At 33.3% G+C, this 20,995-nt stretch overlaps 1 protein-coding gene across 1 annotated transcript in view; it reads right to left on the bottom strand.

Moving 5' to 3' along the window:
- Positions 1-19,041, bottom strand: part of LOC129233917 (neuronal acetylcholine receptor subunit alpha-7-like) — a gene marked incomplete at its 3' end in the record, with an annotated part of 81,161 nt that extends 62,120 nt beyond the window's left edge. Inside the window, exon 1 of the mRNA XM_054867841.1 lies at positions 18,864-19,041. Within this exon, the coding sequence (XP_054723816.1) occupies positions 18,864-19,041 (178 nt within the window). The remainder of the gene's footprint in view (positions 1-18,863) is intronic.
- Between the last annotated feature and the right edge of the window lie 1,954 nt (positions 19,042-20,995).

Genomic DNA, 20,995 nt, shown 5'->3' with positions numbered 1-20,995 from the left:
TATCGAACTGCACGTTTGATAACTTGCACTTGAAGTTTAATTACGTCCCCCCCCCCCCCGTTAGCTGGTTAACGTACTACACGTTTAATACGTTACTTACTTGTTAAACGTGTGTTACGTTTAATTACGGATTGGTCCATTTACGTACAGCACGTATTAGTAAGTTACTGAACTGACGCACTGACCCATACATGTTTCCGTGTGTGTAACTGCGCAGTGTGTAACTTTTTGTTACCCACCGCATTTCCTTGTAATACAGATAATTTGCGTGTGTTCTTTTTTTTTTTTAAAGGATAAATCTGAATGGGTTTTAACACTAGAAAAACTGAAAACTGCAGTATACCTGTCCCTCTCCCCCCAAAGTCAAAACTCCCACGGGTAAGCTTTCAGTGAATTCTTTATAGTTCAATATTTTCAATTTATAATTCCTTATATTTTTTCAATGAGGAAGTCCACATGACCGTTGCATCTTCCCTCATGACTTAAATGCATTATAATTTCAGTGGTGTTATCAATGCACGTCTAAATGTAAAATTGCTACTTTATCGTTCGAAAAGTCATTTCTACAATTTGATTGGTGAGCAGTTGGCAATATTCGCAATTCGCTTTCCATACGACTGCAAAAATATGAAGGTTAAGGAGAAAGAGTGGGTAGAGTTTTTTCAGGCAATATCGAATAAAATGCAGAAAAAATCTCTTAGTTTGTATTTTGCGAAATAACCACAGGGGCTACTGTGCCTCCCTCCTCCCGTCTTTCTAGGTATCAGGTTCAATATTTACACTGCTATGAAGATAATGACTAATTAATTAAATAGGCACTGAGTTGGAGTCATATTATGAAAATTTATAAATGATAATTGCGTTCAGTTGGTCATTATTCAATTTATTGAGCATCAAACTATGAGATGGTTTAAATACTCCGTCCTTCTAGTGATAAACAATGAAAAGGTACTGAAGCTTCTTTCTTGTTTTTGAAAGAGGTTTTTCCGGATCACACTGTAAAAACGATTCAGAAACGTTCCTGGAAAATAATACGCAGCTGATGTGCCCACATTCTGCCAGTAACATGTCTCGCAAAAACCAGAAACACTTTTCCCTAAAATTCAGTAACCTTCCTGAAAATTCCAGAAATCTCAACGTTAAAAGCCAGTCGTGTGTCAGTAACTTTAGAGTAATCTTAGGTAGGTATGAAATAACAACTTCGCACCTTCCTGATTTATGAAGAAAGTTAAGAAGCAGTTTTGCAAACATGACCAAAGCTAAGCTAGAACTGCAAGCAAGTATCAAGCACCTCACTTGATCGCAATTCTTGCAAAGCTACATAGTCCATACTTATTCGCTCCCTTTGGAATATTAATCACCATGGACGAACCGTAGTCGAACTGAACATTTTGCATCAGAGAGAAACTGCATTCGGACAAGTTGTAACAGTTCAGGAAACTTTTTGAGATAATTCCAGGAAGAGGATGAAAACCATTGAAATTCCGAAACGTTGCACGGAAATACTCAGTAACGTTTCGGAATATTTTTACAGTGAACAAAGTTTTTGGCAAACATATTATGGAATATGGAAAACGAATTCTGGAAAAAAGAAAAAATGACTAGCTCGAAATGGATATCAAAAATGATGCCGTAAAGTAGGGAAAAAAATATAAAGAAGTTGTGAAAGACTGTTCCAATTCGGTGTCAACATGAAGGCCATGGAACACCCTTTAAAAAGTTCAGAAATGTTTCTGAAAAATAACAGGCAGGTAGTGTGCCTAATTTCTGCAAGTAACATATCTAGCAAAAAACAGGAAACTTTCCACTAAAACTCAATAATCTTCGAACCTGGAACTGGAAACTTTAAGATGAAATCAGAATTCTTCCCCCATCTGAAAAAAAAGTCACCTTTCTGGATTTAATTGTGAATCTTCAAATAAAACTTTGATCTGTTTAATAACAGTTTAACCCTTTCCTAATTGTCCAGGAAAGTTATTAGAGCGACTATGCCGAACCTTCAGTGCAGCACACGATTCAGGTAACTTTCCTGGAATATAATGGGCAGCTGATGTGCCCAATTTCTGACATTAATATTTCTGCAAAAGACAGGAATGTTTTGCTCTAAGTGTCAGTAACCTTCCTGAAATTATTTTGGAATCTTTTTTAAAAATTCAGTAATCTCCCCGGTTAAAGTCAGTCTAGAGCCCCTTGAAAAAGACAGGCTGACTTATCCGACATTTTGGTTCCAAGACAGAATTGGATCCAACCTCGTTTCTAGTATTTATAAATACGTCATAATATTCGCTGGTTGCTAAGTCGTAAAATAATTGATGATAAGTTGAGTAAAATGTCACTTTAGGTAAATTTTGAAAGATAACTTCGTTTACAAATTCAGCTAAAATGTATCGGGAAATGTTTACGGTAATAAACCTCATTTTCATACCTTATTTGTTTTTAATTTGTATTAATTAAATTGTATTCATCCACAGAATAAAATAATCAAACATCAATCGGGCAACACACCTAAAGTTTGGACACCAGTTTTCTGCAATGAGGCTTTTGTACAAATGTTTATTTTTTTCGCCCGATAATTTTGGAACCAAAATGTCGGATAAGTCAGCTCCCCTTATATAGGAGCCTTAAGTCAGTCAAAAGAAAACCTACGCAAATTCAATATTATAGCAAAGTGCCTTCTTGATTTCCCAAGAAAGCTCCAGAAGCTTTATTGCAACTAGAACCAACGCTAACTCAAAATTGCTAACACCTCTTGTTCGTGCAAAGCTGCGGAACCCAGACACTTATTCGCTTCCTTTGGGAGCTGAATTAAGTCTGTGTGGCCCATAATCAAGACATTACCCATACACTTAACATATATACGCTTAGTTAATCTTTAAACTGGGAGCTAAAAATAATTTTCACAACAGTGAGAGGTCTGCATTCAAGAAACTTGAAGCAATTCAGGAAACTTTTTAACAATGATACTTGATTTTCTCAGGAAGCGGATAAACACCACTGAAATCCCGAAATGTTACACTAAAATAATCAGAAACGTTTCTGAATTTTTTTACAATGCATGGTAGTTGACCCCTAGTACCTTGAAAGAGAGCACCAACGTGAAAAAAACATATCATTTTGTTTTATCCTTAGATAATCACACAGAAACTTCTAATAATGGTGATAGATAGAATAGTTACGATTATTATTGCCGTGGAAAGGTAAAACGCAGTATCTGCAGACGTGAGTTTTTTGAGGTATTTGAAGAAGTGTTTTGGATTTCATACTACCAATACTGAAATATTGGAATTTGGCGAGTTTTTTTATCATCGGAAACAACGTAAGCATAATTGTACATTAAAGCCAAATTAGAATAGATGACCAAAAAAAAAAAGTGCTACTATGGCGTACACCTTCCCACTGCAGAATAAACCTCAACTGGAAGATACTTGGAAGTAAAGTCAACTCTCGATAACTAGAAGTCCTAAAGGACCCGGCTATAACGTTCGAGTTATTGGTATTTCTAGTTATTCGAAGTTGTCACAACAGTCTCAAGAGTTTGGGACCCGATGAAAACTTCGAGATAATGGTATATTTGAGTTATAAGCTTCGAGTTATCAAGATTAGACTCTAAGTGCTTAGTTTCTCTTCGTGTTGCTAATCAAAGCTGCTATAAGAGTTAAAGTTACCGTGGAGTAACATGTATCTTGTAGTACTTTATTCTTGGGATAAATATACATGATTGTTTAAAAGCTGTGACAAAATAAGCCTAAAAACAGTTATTACACAAACCACAGCGAAAAAAAAAGCGTACTGATAGCAAACATTTGACAGAGCAGAACAATATAAAAAATACAATTATGAAGGAATAAATAAAAAAATAAATCTTACATTCTTACATTAAAGAATAAAAAATAATAATAAGAGCAATCAATTTAAAAACAACAAAAGTATAACATAAAATGAAAGGGGGACAAAAATGGAAATCTTACAAAAATGTTATTTTGAAACAAAAAAAAAAAGAGAAAAATATTCATACTTAAAGTACATTTAATAACGTTACATTTTGTATTTTAAAGGAGTATTATTTAGTCCCTGCATCATTTCTCAAAACTAACTTTTGAAAATGTATTAAAATGTTGAATGCAAAATCTCTTGTCTAAAAGAACACGAGCCAGCGTTTATTTAAAAATGTTGACTTACACAACTTTACAAAAATACCAAGATTGATACCCTGTTCATCGTGGAGACAGAAATAGTGCACAGAAATAAACACAGACTAAGAATTTAAGCACTTTTGAGAACGCATTTCGGCGAAGAGAGAAAGAAACTGTGAACAGTTTTCGACAGAATTCAAAACGAAAATGAAAATGTCTGGGCTTTTTGAAATGACAGAAAATGTGTCGGAGCAGCATTTCTTTTCAAATGTGCCAGCAAAGTCTGAATTGCTCTGTCGAGTAAAAGATTGATAAAGCATGCATGAAAGAAAATTTCTTGGAAAATGTTTCATTTATAAATATATAATTGGAAGGGGAATGCGCTTAGTTTTCTAAAGATATCAATATTTTATTGAGTTTAGGAGGATATATGTTACATGAGTTTAACATGTAAAGGTGACATAGTAATAATGGTTTTAATCAATTTTTAAACGTTTACAAGTTTTTTTCTCTCCCTTAATAGAAATATAGCTTTACCACTGTGTAAGAAAACAAAATTGAAAGCAGATTTTGTGTTAAAGGAAACTTATTTGATACTAAGCATACACTGTAAAAACGATTTAGAAACGTTTCTGGAAAATAATAGGCAGCTGATGTGCCCAATTTCTTCCAGTAACATATCTTGGAAAAACCAGGAAGGTTTTCCGCTAAAAGTGAGTAAACTTTCTGAAGAAATGCGCAATCTCCCCTGTTAAAGTCAGTCATGTCTCTAGACTCTTCTAGAAAGTTTACGTAGGTTTAGTGTTATTGATTAGAACCTTCTTGATTTTCCAAGAAGGCTCCAAAAAATCAGAGAGACCACAGCTATGCAAGTAGGAATCAATCATATCTCTTGCCTGCAATTCCTGCCTTGCAAAGGTGTAGCTATCCATTGACTTTTACGCTCTCATTAGGAGCTTAGTTAACCTGGACAGGCCGTAAGCAACCTTTGGCCGATACACTTAATAAACACGTTCATTCAATCTTTAAAATGGTTGCTGAAAATATTTTCCGCCACAGTGAAAAGTCTGCACGCGTGCAACTTGTAGCGATTCAGGAAACTTTTTTGTGATGATACTTGTTTTTACGGGGAAATAGGTGAAAACGTGTGAAATCCCGAGACGTTCCACCGTAAATAACCAGTAACGTTTCGGAAATTTTTTACAGTGTATGAGCTTAATTGAAAAAACCTGTTCAGAATATTTAGAACGCATCGGGCAAAAGCACCGCATATGAAATAACTTTTGCTTTTGTTACCAACAACTGACATGATTAAGATAAAAATTATAAAATTTACTGAAAATTTTTAATTAAATCTAACCCAGAAGAGGTTTGTTTGCTCTGGAAACTACCTATTGTGGAATTCAACAAAATTAATATTTAAAAACAAGTGTTTCCATTTCATAAATCAACTGTATGCATTTCAAACAAACAATATTTCTTTTTATTATTATTATCAACCAGTCTATATGAACTTCTTTGAAATTTTTTTAACACCAAACTTGCTGATCGTTTAAAGATAACTTAGCGCAATGAACACGGTCACCACTGTCATTCAGACTAACTCTGCGCCAGTTTCTTGACTTTTAACCACGCTTGTTGCATTTGTTGACATAAAACAACGGAAAACACCTTAAGTTATGTTTTGTTATCTAATATTAATTGATAATTATAATTAAAATCAATTAAAATGAATAATTACCCTTGTTCAAAGTTAACCTAATCATTAGGCATATATTAGGATTCAAGCTTGATATAAAAGATCTATTTTAGTAGCCGAGAAAAAAAATCATGTACAAGTATCCCACATATAACACGTAGTATTTGTAGTATCGAAACCGTGTTATATGAGACTTTTTCAAAAACAGTTTTTTGACTTATTTTTAAACTAATTAATCATGAACATATCATAAATCAGGTCAATATATGTCGTGTTATATCAGAATCGTGTTTCGTGTTTTATCGAAACAGTGTTATACAAGTCCTAAAAATAATGTGAATAAAGGAATGTGTAGTGTGTTATATCGAAACCAGTTGAAGTTGTTGAATTTTTTATAATCACTGAAGTTTTGACTTAATAGAACATACAATAGAAAGCTGGCAACCAGACTGATCCACTGATCTAAAACTGAGAGTTGTTATAAACGATGTAACTCAATTACTTTACCTCAAATCAAAACTACAAAGCATAACAAAAAACAAATCTTTATCAATCTTCTCTACGAAGAACAAAACGCATTCTACCAGAAAAAAACCTGAGCTTTTTCATAGCAATAAAGTTTGGCTGATCAACAAAACCGAAACAAAATAGAAAGTCATAAAGCTGTTGAAATTTGTGTATCAGAACTGCAGGTCAACAACTGCTGTAAGAGCTGTGTAAAATCATTTTTGTGTAATAAGTATGTGGTATGTCGTGCGACTGACAGTGTCTGATTTTGTGTACATATAGCGCGTCAGCATTGCGTTTACGACTCTCTATTCTTATGCGATTTTTTATCTACTTGGTATGGCTGATCCGCCATGACATTTTGTCCACTTTTTTATGCCACTGCTTAGAATGTACTCATCGAATGGCTTAAAGTTAGCCTAAATATCGCAGGAAAACTATTGCCTTAGTTTTCGTCATTTTACAAAATACTAGTTCATAATATCAAATGTTACTAAACTGTTATAGACTCTGAAAAATTCGCTTTGTATATGAAATGCCTGATTAATGAGCACAATGGGTTTTACTTTAAAACATAAATAGAATTTCAGCAACTTCAAATCGGCATTCCAAAATACATTGCAAATAGTAATTTAATATTTGTTGCATTTCACATCTGGCTGAGTACAGTTTTGTAAAACAAATTCCTAAAATAAAAAGAGCGAAACTGATTTTACAACCTCGCCATCAGAACGCAGTATTGTGCCTTCTTTTTTTATGTTCGACTGTACTAAAAAAAATTGAAGTGGCGCAAACTTAACCAGATTCATTCAAAAATACATTGATTGAGTACATGAGTCATGGGAAAAAAAGACCCCCCCCCCCTTGGGTATTATACGTGCTAAGAAAGAAAATAAGGTGTCCTCCGACACGGAATGAAATATTCTTTCAAACTCTGAAAACGAAATTTTGATAAGGGACCGTACACAAACTAAAATGAGCATAAACACGGAAAATTTGGGAACACCCCCTATTTTTGTGAGGATTTACATATGTTAAATGTTCCCGCAACTGTTAACTCACTCCAATATAAGTGAGAGACAAAAAAAAAAAAGAGTTATATTGATGTGGTGAAAATAAAAAATGGTAAAAAAGGAAGTAATCATTTAAGAATTATTCACTTCATGTGTGCATTTAGTTCGATTTTTAAGACCTTGTCGAACTTAAGTGCGCTTTAATAAGAAGCCTGCCCTTAATGGATTTGAAATAAAGAAAAATGCTGATTGGATAAGATATTTATTCCTGTTTTTCAATTAACCAATAGTCAATCAACTTTCAATACAGCAAAACTTTTAATCAATATGGAATTCAAGAGGACCCCTACCTTTTAAACGAAGCTAAGGCCAGGTAGTATCTTATTAGTTCAATGCTAATTCTGTCTAATTTTCCTCACCCTGTTGCTGAAGTAGTTTTTTATCTTATGACTGGATATGATTGTTTGTTAGCCCATCTTTTAAAGATTAGTCCTATATGCTCTACTATTTGTATGTTTTGTGACTTTGGACAAACTATTACCAATAACCAAATTGAAGAATGCTTTGCTCAAACCACTTTATTTCTATGCCTGTAAAGTAGAGGTGTGGGATTAACTTAGTGGCCAAAAGTCTGTCATTTGGATAAATAAAATTTATATGTTCTATAAAAAATATATACAAAAGTCAAAAAACTTTTTTTCAGTTCTTACTATAGATTGGAAATGAGTTGGACGATTGCTTAAAATGATCGCTTTTCAAAAAAAGAAAAAAAAAATGGTTTAGCACGATGAAAGTTTCATTCAACATGCAACGAAGGTAATGCAGCGTAAAAGACAGAAGAAACGTTGCGGAAATAATGCAACGGAAGTGCTTTAGAGTGATTGAGTAAAAAGTGATTTATTTTTAAGTTTTTAGGTACATGAACTAAGATGTTTTTTTCTCTTTTCAGCACGAAAAATATTTTCCGTGCAATTACTTATTACGCATGTTTTTATAACACACACATAACATTTTTGAATCATGATTGACGACTTTCAGATGAAATTATCTCAACTGCATAGTTATAGTACATTATCATTGTTTTTGCATTTATTCAAAAAGTAAGACTAGCTTCAACTATTTGCTTTTTAGTAAAAATGACACATTCGCAGAAAAAAAATCGATCACATTTTATTTTTTTTAAAAATGCTCAGATTCTATTTACAAACTTGCAGTAATTTCACAGTGTGCAAAAAGCAGCCCTTACTATTATGTCAAGCAAAATGTTTATTAAAATAAAAACTCGCTGAGAAATAAAAATAAAAGAATTTTAGAAACTTCATATATACCGCACGTGCATCAATGCACACGTTTTTTTTTTGTCATTATCTTTTAATAAATCTATAAAAGTAAATTATCATGAGCTGATGACATATTTCCATGTAATTTTATTTAATCTATCAGAGATTTAATTTATTAAGTTTTAATTAACTGTTATTCAGTGGGACTATTGAATAGCAAAGTCATTGTATAAAAAAGCGTACACTTTTTAAGATATCGTAACAGAAAAGTGTGAAGTAGAATTTTTCATTTTTGTAGCAAAAATAACCACTTCAACATTGTGTATCCAACATATATCTCATCAATATCAATATAAATGTAATGAATATCCTCGTAGTTAATTTGAAATTCCCTCATCAGTTGGCCTGCAATCAAATATAGCCCGAAATTATACGAGTCAGTCGTCAGTAGTGGGGGTATTAGGGAAGGATAAATAATGTATTTCAACAACGCCGCTCTGTCACTCAGAAAAGCTATAAAATAATAGACAGCTTTCGAGCTGATTTGGAGAGATAGAAATTGCGCTCAAACACACACGCACATACACACACAAGAGCAACTCTCTGGAGAAATGCAGTTCCTTGTCTTCTTAGAACATTTTCCATTTCTTTTTTCATTATCGTTTATTTGTCACTCTCTAAAAACAAAATAACAAGCACTTAGCAGAGTTAAATAATACTTATTTTTATATAGGCTTTGTATTAGCACTAAAATGGTAGTAATGTCCAATGTCTCTAGTCAAAATTTCTGTCTTCAATAGTCTGTCATACAGCAAAAAAAAAAACTTCCTATCTAATAGCACTTAAGGAACTACCGTTTTGCAGACCCAGTGTAATGTCCCATATGGCATCTGGTCCTTCATGTAGCATCACTATCGATGGATGCCATTACCACAGGAATTTTGACTCCCCATTTCCCCACCAGATGGTGGCACCTGCGCTCTCTTCGACGTAAAACTGAACCAAGATTTTAATTTTGTCAAAAGCACACCAAGCCAAACGACGGAACTTTTATGTGTCACATAATCATTTTTGCATCTTGAAAAACCAACGACAGGAGGAGGTCCGAATCTGCGGCTTTGGGCATTCTTATGCCCAAAGCGTCTAAACCGCGTCTAACCACCGCACTACATCTCCCTGTTTAGAAGAAAAAAGAGAATATTTTTAAAATAGATTTTTACAATACTTCAAGTACTTATTCTAATTTGAAATTAAGTTTCTTTTCTTCTTATTTACACAAATTAATATGTTTCTTGCAAAACTAAAACTTGTCCCTAGAACTTTGCGTCATTTCCATTCAACAGCTTTTATAGGCTTCATGACCACTCCCATGGCTCCTGGTTGCTGAAATAGCTTCTTTGTAAAATAAAATATGATTTTTTGTGTAGAAATTTCAAAGCTTCCTGATTCGGTGCATTCAATACCAAAGTCAATAATAATAATAATAATAATATAACTCGGCTGTCACTTTTATCCTTACTCATTATTAGTGGCTTTTAATGTCAACGAGCATTTTTTGTTATTTTTATGATTTTAATAAGATTGCCTTTGAAAAATAAAGAACTTCAATGAAGATAGCCATATTTTATGTCCTGAACGGTGAAAAATACGCTAAAATGTTATTACCATCCAACACAGAAAGTAGTTAGTAATGTTACACTGCGAATAAAATGATATCAAGTACACTTCTTTTAATATTTTAAATGCTTGATATTTTAATTTTTTTTTCAATTGCGGAAATGCTGTAGTAAAAATACCTTTTTGACTTGAAATATGTGATATCAACTATTGTTTTCCCTCATAGTATTTAGTAAAGTTATCGTAATTTTAAATAGCGATGATGACACATTTTTTTAAAAAATAACATTAACTGAAAAGCAAAAGTGAAAGGGGAGGGGCATATACACATCTTTTTATTTCCCTTTACAAAAAAGGAAGCATTGTATTTGCGAAAAAACTTTCACTCAAAAATCGACCTTAATTTCTATTTTGCTCACCCCCGAATAAACGTTGATTTTTTTTTCGACTCGACCACACGTGGATAAGTGCCTTAGAACGTTTAGACACGCGAAATATCCATTTTGACGATTCCCCCGAGTTAATTACGAAGAGTTTTCTCATGACGTCCGTACGTACGTATGTGTGTATGTTTGTATGTCGTATGTATGTCGCATAACCGAGAACGGTATGTCCTAGAAAGTTGAAATTTGGTACGTAGACTCCTAGTGAGGTCTATTTGTGCACCTTCCCTTTTGATTGCATTCGGGTGTTTCTAAAGGGGCATTTTTGCCCGTTTTTTGAGCGGAAATCATTGTTAATTTCAATGTAAACTTAAGTGGTATTACAATTTGACACACTTGGCGATACATCGCCAGTTTTTTTGGTCGCCAAGTTTTGTCACCAACTAGGCGACAAATCAGGCGATTTTTTTAAAAATCTGATTTCAATTTAGCCACTGTTGGTGATATTTAGAGAGTAATCTATTGAATCACATTAAAATTGCCAATAATGGGAAAATGACATTAAATTGGAGCAAAAAGAAGTCGTGTGATGCACACATCAACTCGTTTCTGCAAAAATGCAGGCTGAAAAAGCGTGAAAGGAATTAAAAACAAGCAAATTTCCCATCATAGTAGGAATAGAAGTTCTCTTTGCTATGTGAAGATAATTAACAAACGTATTTATTTTAATGAGAACATAGTTCTTTTGAATGTAATGATTAACGGGTTTCATTTACTTTTACAATGCTCGCCAAAAGTGAAACAAAATAGTAAATTCATACAACAATGAGTCTTAGAAAGAGCCGGTGTTCTAATTACGCCCAATTTGCCTCGCTTTTAAGCATAACTAGGAAATTTAATCAAAAGCAAATAACGACAAAACTTCTGTTCCATTTGCAGCAAAAATATCCAGAGATAGAAAATCGAATTAGCGCTGGGCATTAAATCGGATTTGTATTATCTCTGTGCATATTTTTCTTCATTATGCAGGCCATTTTTCTAGCAGTAGGTACATTTTGCATGGCTATTTTGAACGCTTTTCTGGCTTTATTTTCTTACTCAGAATTACAATCAAAAAGCTTTTCTTTAGAGTATGTAGTAAATTCGGAGCGTTTAAATAGTTTTTATAGTTATTTTTATTGATATAAAACGGAGAGCGAACTTCCAACTAAAAATGGTCAATACTTGAGCCATAAAACTAATGGGAGAAAAAGTGTAAGTAATAAAATTTGATTTGGGGTTGTATGGTTTTAAATTGCATTACATTTACAGTGTTTGAAAAGAAGTTTCTAAAAGGTGAATCACTTTAGCACAATCTATTTGCTATCGTAAGAGAAATAATAACATAAAGTGATGCCAATTTTTCTATTTTGCGTAAAAAATACGAAAAAAAAAACCAATGCGAAAACCAAAGCATTTTAGAGTTTTATTGAAAGTAAGCGATTTTTTGAAGCATTGATAAAAATCCACTTAGTTTTTCACTTCCTTTTACAAAAAAGGAAGTATTGTATTCACGAAAAAAATTTCACTCAAAAATCGACATTAATTTCCATTTTGCTCCCCCAAGAATGAATGTTAAGTTTTTTTTTCGACTTGACCACACGTGCATAAGCGCCTAAAAACGTATAGACACGCGAAATATTCATTTTGACGATTTCCGAGTTAGTTACAACGACTTTTCTTGTGACTTCTATATGTGCGTATGTATGTCGCATAACTCAAGAACGGTATGTCCTAGAAAGTTGAAATTTGGTACGTAGACTCCTAGTGGGGTCTAGTTGTGCACCCCCCTTTTGGTTGCAAGCGGTTGTTTCAAAAGGAGTCTTTGGCCCCTTTTTGGAGGGGGACATGATTGTTAATTTCGGTGCAAACTCAAGTGGTGTTACATTTGGCGGACACTTAGTGATACATCGCCAGTATTTTGGTCGCCAAGTTTTGTCGCCAACTTGGCAACCAATTTTGCGATTTTTTAAATTTTAAATCTGATTTCAATTTGGCCACTGTTGGTGATATTTAGAGAGTAAACTATTGAATGACATTAAAATTGCCAATAATGGGAAAATGACTATAAATTGGAGAAAAAGGAAATCATGTAAGGCACACATCAGCTCGTTTTCTTTTATAAATAAGATATAGATATTGATAATAATTGATAATGAAAAAAAATAAAAGTTTTATGTTTTATTATTTTTTCGTTACGTATTTTCCTGTTTCGTTATCATCAAAAGCTTAAGAAAGACAAATAATTGTTAACTAGTTTTTAAAAGAAAAGTCTATGCAGTATTCCAGTTCTAACCATTTAAAGAGTTAAGATCAATATAGCCGGCTTATATAACAGAAAACTGATCTAAACAGACGAAAGTGATCAAAAAATGGTGGGGATAGAGATTAATGTGAAAGAGTATCATCTAAACCCCTTAATTTTTATTTTCGGGAAAAAACAAATCAACTGGAGGCAGTTTTTGAATCACAAGCTTTCTTTTTATTGAACATGAGAATTAAATTTGGATGATTTGGTCTAAATTAATACTAGAAGTAGGGTTCCAACATTGCATAAAGTTAAAGTTTTAGACAAAAATTTCTCGAATTGAACTTTATTAAAAACTATTATTAAAAAACAAGAATACTCTTTCGCACAGAGATCAATCTAGTAGTTAATATTTATTTAATAAAGACGTGATGAACCATAGTATTGCGTGATTTGATGTAGAATAACCCTCTTTCGAATTTTTACAATACCGAATCGACCATATTTTTGACCCTTTCTAAAATGTGGAAAGGAAGGAAATCAATAGAAAAACATTTTTCTGCTCTGTAAAACTTCGGAAGAAAACGATGAGCGCTGATGAGCACATACTTTGTTTCCTAACGATTACTTCTTTTGTTAATCATAATCACGTATCCGCTTTTGAAAATATTACTGCCGCCTATATCATTCATTCCAAATTAAAAGATAAACTGAATCTAATCGTTCTCTCTCTAATGCGCTCAATCCGTTTGTACAAACCTGATATTTTAACGCATACACGGGGTGAGTCCAAACTCTTGGGAAAAGCTTTAAGATGCATTAGTGGTGAGGTTAAGAAGCAAGAATCATAAAGAACATATGAGGTAGTGGGAAGCAAAGAGATGCAAGTGACAAAATAAAAAATTTGAAGATAACCAGTACACATGGTAAGTGAACCTCTCCTCTGTCTTGGGGCAAGAGATGGTACTGGTAGCCCTGCTGGTTGCTGCTATACAGCATGATTTAGAAAAAAAAAATCAATGAAAGCCTACCTAGGATCGGACCTTTAAACGTGTTTTACTCGAAACTTAAAATAGTCTACTTGCATTATTTTGTTTCTCACTGCCTCATATGGTCGTAAAAGCAGTACTGACGCGCTACATGTGCACAAAGCCAGGAACTGATAAATGCAAAACATTTCATAATTTTACTACACAATGTTGATTTCTTAGTTTAAAAAAATTAAGTTGGTAAAAAATACGGCTTTCAGTAGCTCTAATACACGCATCGCAGTAAAGACTCTGCGGTCGATGAACTATTGCGACAGTCAGTGCTTTGTCATTGCAAAGCATGTAGTACAGCTGCAGGCCACAAATTTCATCAACTGCTCTGAAACTTTCTTAATAACTAAAATGTTGTGCAAAATTGTCTTAGTGTAATAAACTTGTGACCTGTTTTGCATCCATAAGTTTATCGCTTTGTGTGCATTTAGCGCGACAGTATTGCGCTTGCGACCATATGTTCCTCATGATTCTTGCTTCTTATCCTCCCTATAACACCCCTTAAAGTCTTCTCCAAGAGTTTGACTCGCCCTGTATTTGCATTTTATTGTATTTGAAACTTGGTCTTTACTTTTCATATTTTTGAATGTAAGGAACCATTTTGTATCATAATATGAAGTATCAACTTTCTAAATTTTTTCCTGTATTTATTCCTGTATTCTGAAAATAAGGCCCTGTCAAAAGATAGCTAGGGAAGAAAGCAATAAATCTCACTGTGACCATAAATGTACCGTTCAATAGCAATGTAAATCTTCATAATTAATTAAATCAAGATATTTATTTACTCAAGCATACGACACTTGGAATACAACAATATGACACATATTTCCACCTCTTGTCGTACATGAACCATCATGCTTCATACCCAACTAAGCAGTCTCACGCATTCTACATTTAATAATGCTGTTCAGCTAGTATTCGTCGAGAAGCATTATGGGAGAATGAAACAATGAGTTTAATGTGGTTAGACTTGTGAAGCGGCTCCCGTTGATGGCATATACAGTTGAACTCTCTCATATCGAGTGCAAATGAGCTGTGATATTTGTTCGTTATAACCGAATGCTCGTAAGAAACGAGTTCACAAAAATCATAGAAATCAACGCGTACTTGCTCTTTTTACTTCCTTTTACAAAAAAAAAAGTATGGTATCCGCAAAAAAAATTTCACTCAAAAATCGACCTTAGTTTCCATTTTACTCACCATGAATATTGATATTTTTTCTACTCGACCACACGTGGATAAGTGCCTTAGAACGTATAGACACGCGAAATATCCATAATGACGATTCGCAAGTTAATTACAACGAATTTTCTCGTGACGTCTGTATGTACGTATGTATGTATGTGCGTATGTGCGTATTGCGGATGTGCGTATGTATGTCGCATAACTCAAGAACAGAATGTCCTAGAAAGTTGAAATTTGGTACGTAGACTCCTAGCGGGGTCTAGTTGTGCACCTTTCTATTTGGTTGCACTCGGGTGTTTTTAAAGGGGTCTTTTGTCCTTTTTGGGGGGAAATCATTGTTAATTTCGATGTAAACTCAAGTGGTGTTATAATTTGGCGGACACTTGGCGATATATCGCCAGTCTTTTGATCGCCAAGTTTTGTCGCCAACCTTGCGACAAATTTGGCGACTTTTTTTTAAAAATCTGTTTTAATCTGGCCACTGTTGGTGATATCTAGAGAGTCAACTATTGAATCACATTAAAATTGCCAGTAATGGGGAAATGACATTAAATTGGAGTAAAAAGAAGTCATGTGATGCACACATCAGCTCGTTTTTACTTGTGTGCAGTACAGTAGCAAAAAGTTGGTTAATTTGCTTGAACTGCCTTATTGACTCTGCCGGAAAGGCATTTCATTTTCACTCTTCGCTTCTACATATCAAAAGACATGTTGAGGGTTGTTCAGCTTCAACATTTTCACATTCTCAATTGATCACACTCTCAAGTGGGATGTAAGTGAACATTCTCAAGTTGTGAGTAAAACGTGCTTAAAGATAACATCCTAGGTAGGCTTTCATTGATTTTTTTTCTAAAGCACGCTGTACAGCAGCACTTACCAGGGTTACTAATACTATATCTTGCCCCAAGACAGAGGAGAGGTTCCCCCCACTATTTTTACTGGTTACCTCTTTTTTTTTTTTTTTTGCCACTTACATCCCATTGCTTCTCACTGCCTCATTTGTAGTTATAACCATCGCTTATTCGTTTTGGCTGCTTTATATTAAAATTGAGAGGTATATTGTCCTCGAAAGTATTTTGGAAATGATGGCATTGGTCTCAGCAAATATATATTTTTTAAATGCTTTCTTAATTCCATAAATAAAGAAAAGGGTCGCCATCACTTGTTTTCAGAATCTTTATGTTAATTTATTTACTCTCTGTTCCAACGCGACAAGAAAAGCAATAGGCTATGTGTGTAAATTTTTCTCTAATCCACGGTAATCGAAACGTTATTATTTACAATTCAACGTTTCGATGACCAAGGTGATGTAGTGGTTTATTTTTGGTCTCGGGTTCAACACACGCGGTCTACGTGCTCAGTAGGGTGGTTCAAAAATACATGTTAAAAAAAAGTTTCTATTAGATAACAGAACAATATTTTTAGATTTGTGGATAATATTATACTGGAAACATTTTAGTTTCTTATTTCAACTGTAAGAGGGTGTTCAATCCCCTCCCCCAAACTTCAAACGTATGGGGAAGAAGGGTAAAAAAAAAAATACATTGAGCTGAAAAACAATGCTGCTTTATATAATATACACTAGTAATATTTATATACGTTTCAATCAAATAATTAGTTACAAAAAAAAAAAAAAAACAGCACGGGAAATTAAATATTCCTGAATTTTTGGCATTTTCTATGATACGGCTAATGTTAAATTAAGGTTTCATTGAGCACCTTCTTAAAGTTTGATTAAGAAAATGAAACTTTTACAGCATTATACTATTACTAAGTCAAAAAAAAAAAAAAAAAAAAATAGGGTGTATTCTGGACTTAAGCTGAAAAGAAGTTTTTTTTTTTTTTTTTGAACCACACTAGTGTTCAGTGAATGGATTCTCGTGGTGAATAAAACCGTTAGCGTACAAGCTGCATCTCGTGTTAAAAACTCCTTGACTGCATAATTAACAGAGTCACTCTTGACTAAGTTACATTCCTTTTGCATTTTCATACCCTGAGAACCCAGGGGCCGTGCCTTTATCTATTCTGCCGTGCTAAGCACAGATGTGGTATCTGCTCATTTTATCAAAATTGAGTTATTGTCACCAGGTGGTCGTTAGTAATTTAATTTACCTAAATGTCAAGTTTTTTGGCGATTTGTGAACGCGAAATATTAAAAAAAGCTTTAAGAAAAAAGTCGTAACTGCATAGTTTGCGGAGTTTGCTAAGTCAACTTGAACGTAAGTGACAAATACTAAGCCTTTAAAGTGGTATCTGCGCAGTTACCACTTTTTTCCTTAGTATTTTTTGTAGATACGACTTTTATACCTTAGTAAAGCAGACTATTTAATAATGTAGCAGTTTATTGTAACACAGAATATTAATATTAGTTTACTGTTTAATAGTTGATACAGGTTGATAATAAAAACTAATACAACTTTGCATAATTGTTAAAGTAAATACTCAGCTTTTTTCTATTTAAATGTTTATTTAAAATGCAAATTCTAAAAATGAAATGCATGTAAAATATTCATATTTAATTCTTTCTTCTTTCATGCAAAAAAAAAAAAAAAACGCATTTCATTCTACGGCCAGTAATATTTTTATTTAAGTATCGTCTGCTGTCAAAATTATCTTCATGCTCGGTAAAAATGAATCTAGAAATTAAAACATTATAAAAAACACATTCTTTGAATATAAAAAACAGAAAATTGTAATGGATTACAGTTTTAACTGTCCGGAATTTTAAAAATGGTATCTTTCAGAAGGTAGATTCTGTTATATTTGTATTAACAACACAAAGCACACAGTCTAAAGAAAGCAGATGTTTTCAGTATTATTTAATGAAACTTCGAGCACGTTTTACTAAGCTATTTTTATCGTATCTGCGCAGATACCCCTAAAAATGCCTAGTAATTGTCACTTACGGTGAAAATAGCTTAGTATATGAAAAGGTTTTGAAAAGAAAATTTGTCGTAACTACATTTATTAATTTTAAATTAAGATTTTTACAAAAATACTCTCTTGCAGTTTTTAGATAAGTTATTTACGAAACAACTACCGCATTGAGCATTTAATTAAGTCATAAATCAAAGAAATGAGTTGTAAAACTTTAATCGTCAATTTCTCGTTTTGAGCTCTACTGCAGATACCACATCTGTGCTTAGCACGGCAGTATTGGGAAATTGGGGTCAAACTTTTCTAGAGCTATTGACAGCAGCACCTTAATGGTGTCACATGAAAGACCGGTAGCCAAGTTGGGTGATCGCACTAGTTTGGAAAAGGCTGTGGTCCTTGGATAGAAAAATAAAAGGTTAATTAAATGCTTCCAATGATACATATATTTTTTTTATTTGAAAAAAAAAAGTCATCATTTTGACTCTGTGTGGTGCAATTAACAGCGTTTGCTGCCTTTAGACGAAAATTTATACCAGTGATGGTAAATTAAGTGAAGCAAAAATACCCCGTAGCATTTTTTTGCAAAATATTTTGCATTTTTTGCATTTCATATTATGTAGTTAAACGTATACGTATATTTAGCAGAAAGTTAGAGTCCCTAAGCCAGTGCTAAGGCATAACAACATGCAGTATATCAGACAACCTGGTTATCGCATCCTGAGACTGCAATTTCGTTCTTATTAGAACTCCTAAGTCAGGAATAGTGAATAACCGAGCTAAAGACAGACATCATCGGGAATTGAAGACAAAGTTTTACCTTCAACGCACGAGTAAAACCACACCATGCTGGGATACTCGCTGAAATAAATTCACTTTATCTATCAGTTTGTTGGCACTCTCAACTTCAATGTGATGACATCTGTCTCCATCTCGGTTGTTCACTAGTCCAGATTGAAGAGTTCCAATAAGAACGAAACTGCAGTCTCGAGATGTGTTAACCGTAACCATGCGGTCTGTCATATTGAATATACATATATTGTTTACTGAAAACCATTTAGTAGTTATCCTTTCTGTGAATTAATTCCATGCAAAATTGTGTAAGGGAAACCTTTTACTGCACGTAATTGTTTAATTTATGGTTTGAAGAATGTTTTTATAATGAAATGGAAATTCAACCAAGAACAACCTTGAATTGTAAAAAATTGACAGTAAAAATTATTTCGCAACTCTAATAAACTACAGGGGGCACTGCAGCCACTGTCTAATGGCGGATGAAAAAGGTAAAACAATCTAATGACGTAACTTATAATTTGCTTTGACGCTTAGTGAATGGCAGTAATTTATCATCGTGTATGTGGGAAGCTTTCTTTTCTATTCTTCTGAAATTACATTACAACACAAACTGTCTGAAGACTGTAATTTACCCCAAAGAAAACACGTGGAATGAAATGTTTTACCTTTTTCTTTAGTATTGTTAATCACCGCCAAGTAGCGTATTCGAGCTCTGGAGTTGCGAATAGCAAAATTTATGCACGTGCCGTTATTTAATTCAAGCAGACGATGAGAAATCACTCAGACAGTCCTCCAGTTATTTTTATAGCTCAGTGCTCTATGATTGTCTAGTTTACGAAACTTTCTTTGGGTATCACAAGTGTTTGGTACTGGTATTTTAATTTTTAATCATAAATACACTTACGAAAAATAAGTTGATTTCAAATACTTCGAAAATGTTTTAAAAATGAGAGTTCGAAGAAGTTCAACAGTTTAATTAATAATAGAAGGGAGCTCGAACGCTTCAATGATAATTGAAATATTATAAATTGGGCTTTTCTTTTCTTTTCAGAAAACATGGTATATTGCATTTTCTGATAGATTTCTTTACAAAAATGTCCAACATCCAAGTCTACACATGAGATTTCTTCCCGTAATTATTCAATTTTGGAAGTAAATAAAAAAATTTTGAGAACTAAACTGCACAATGTAGGCATTTCGGCATATCTAAAGTATTTTTTGGAAAAAAACTGACATTTTCACACTATTTTTACAGACCAAGGAACATCTTAGCAATTTTTCATGCGATAGTTATATATATATACATATTAGTTATGCGCGTAACTTATAGTAATATGTATTCAAATGATATTGAAAGAAAGAAAGTCATAAATCTGTACTTTTTAAATATAAATCAACATTGACAGAATTTTGTGACACATTTTCCCATTAATAGTTTACAATTAGAAACTAAAATTCTCAAACGGTTTAGTTCGCGTATGAAACATTGTTAACGAAAAATTGTTTCTCTGATTATTTGAGGATGCTACATTATATTTGAACTTCCTTCGAAAGTTTCTGTTAAAGAGAAAGCAAGCAATCAATTGTCGAGCCATGTCCTGAGGCTAGTTGAAAATCATTAAGACTTTGAGAAACGTTAAATAACGATTGAATAATTAACGAACGCCGTACAAAAGAAGAAAACTTCTAAACGTTGTTAATATGACGCTCTGCCAAATACGGTTGAAGGAAGTCATTTCACCCGACAAGAAAGAAACATTTTACAAACATGTAAAGACACATACATATGATATAATGTGCATGAATAACAATACTACTCAGCCAGGCTCGGTTCAAGAAATGAAGAAAACGAATTTAAACATGTAAGATAATACAAGTATAGTAAATAAAACAACGGATGTAAGAGGTTAAAAGTTAATTAGAGAAAACAATTATATTTAGTTTAGCTTCAGCATTCAAATGTGCATGTGTGTTATATTATGTTTAAGTTGTGACTGTTCTGAAGCGAATATTTTCACGCTGATCTGGAATTTTGAAGGCTTTAAAAATTAATGTACAAGTCACAGTGGCTTGAACAAAGTTTATACAGGTGAAATACTTAATTTTTAAAACTACAGTACTGGACAAAAGTGCTGTCAATCAAACATATTAAAATATAGGTTAAAAGAACATCCCGCTTAAT

The sequence above is a fragment of the Uloborus diversus genome, unplaced genomic scaffold (genome assembly GCF_026930045.1).
Source record: "Uloborus diversus isolate 005 unplaced genomic scaffold, Udiv.v.3.1 scaffold_804, whole genome shotgun sequence".
Lineage (NCBI taxonomy): Eukaryota > Metazoa > Arthropoda > Arachnida > Araneae > Uloboridae > Uloborus > Uloborus diversus.
This window is presented reverse-complemented; position numbering and strand designations above follow the sequence as displayed.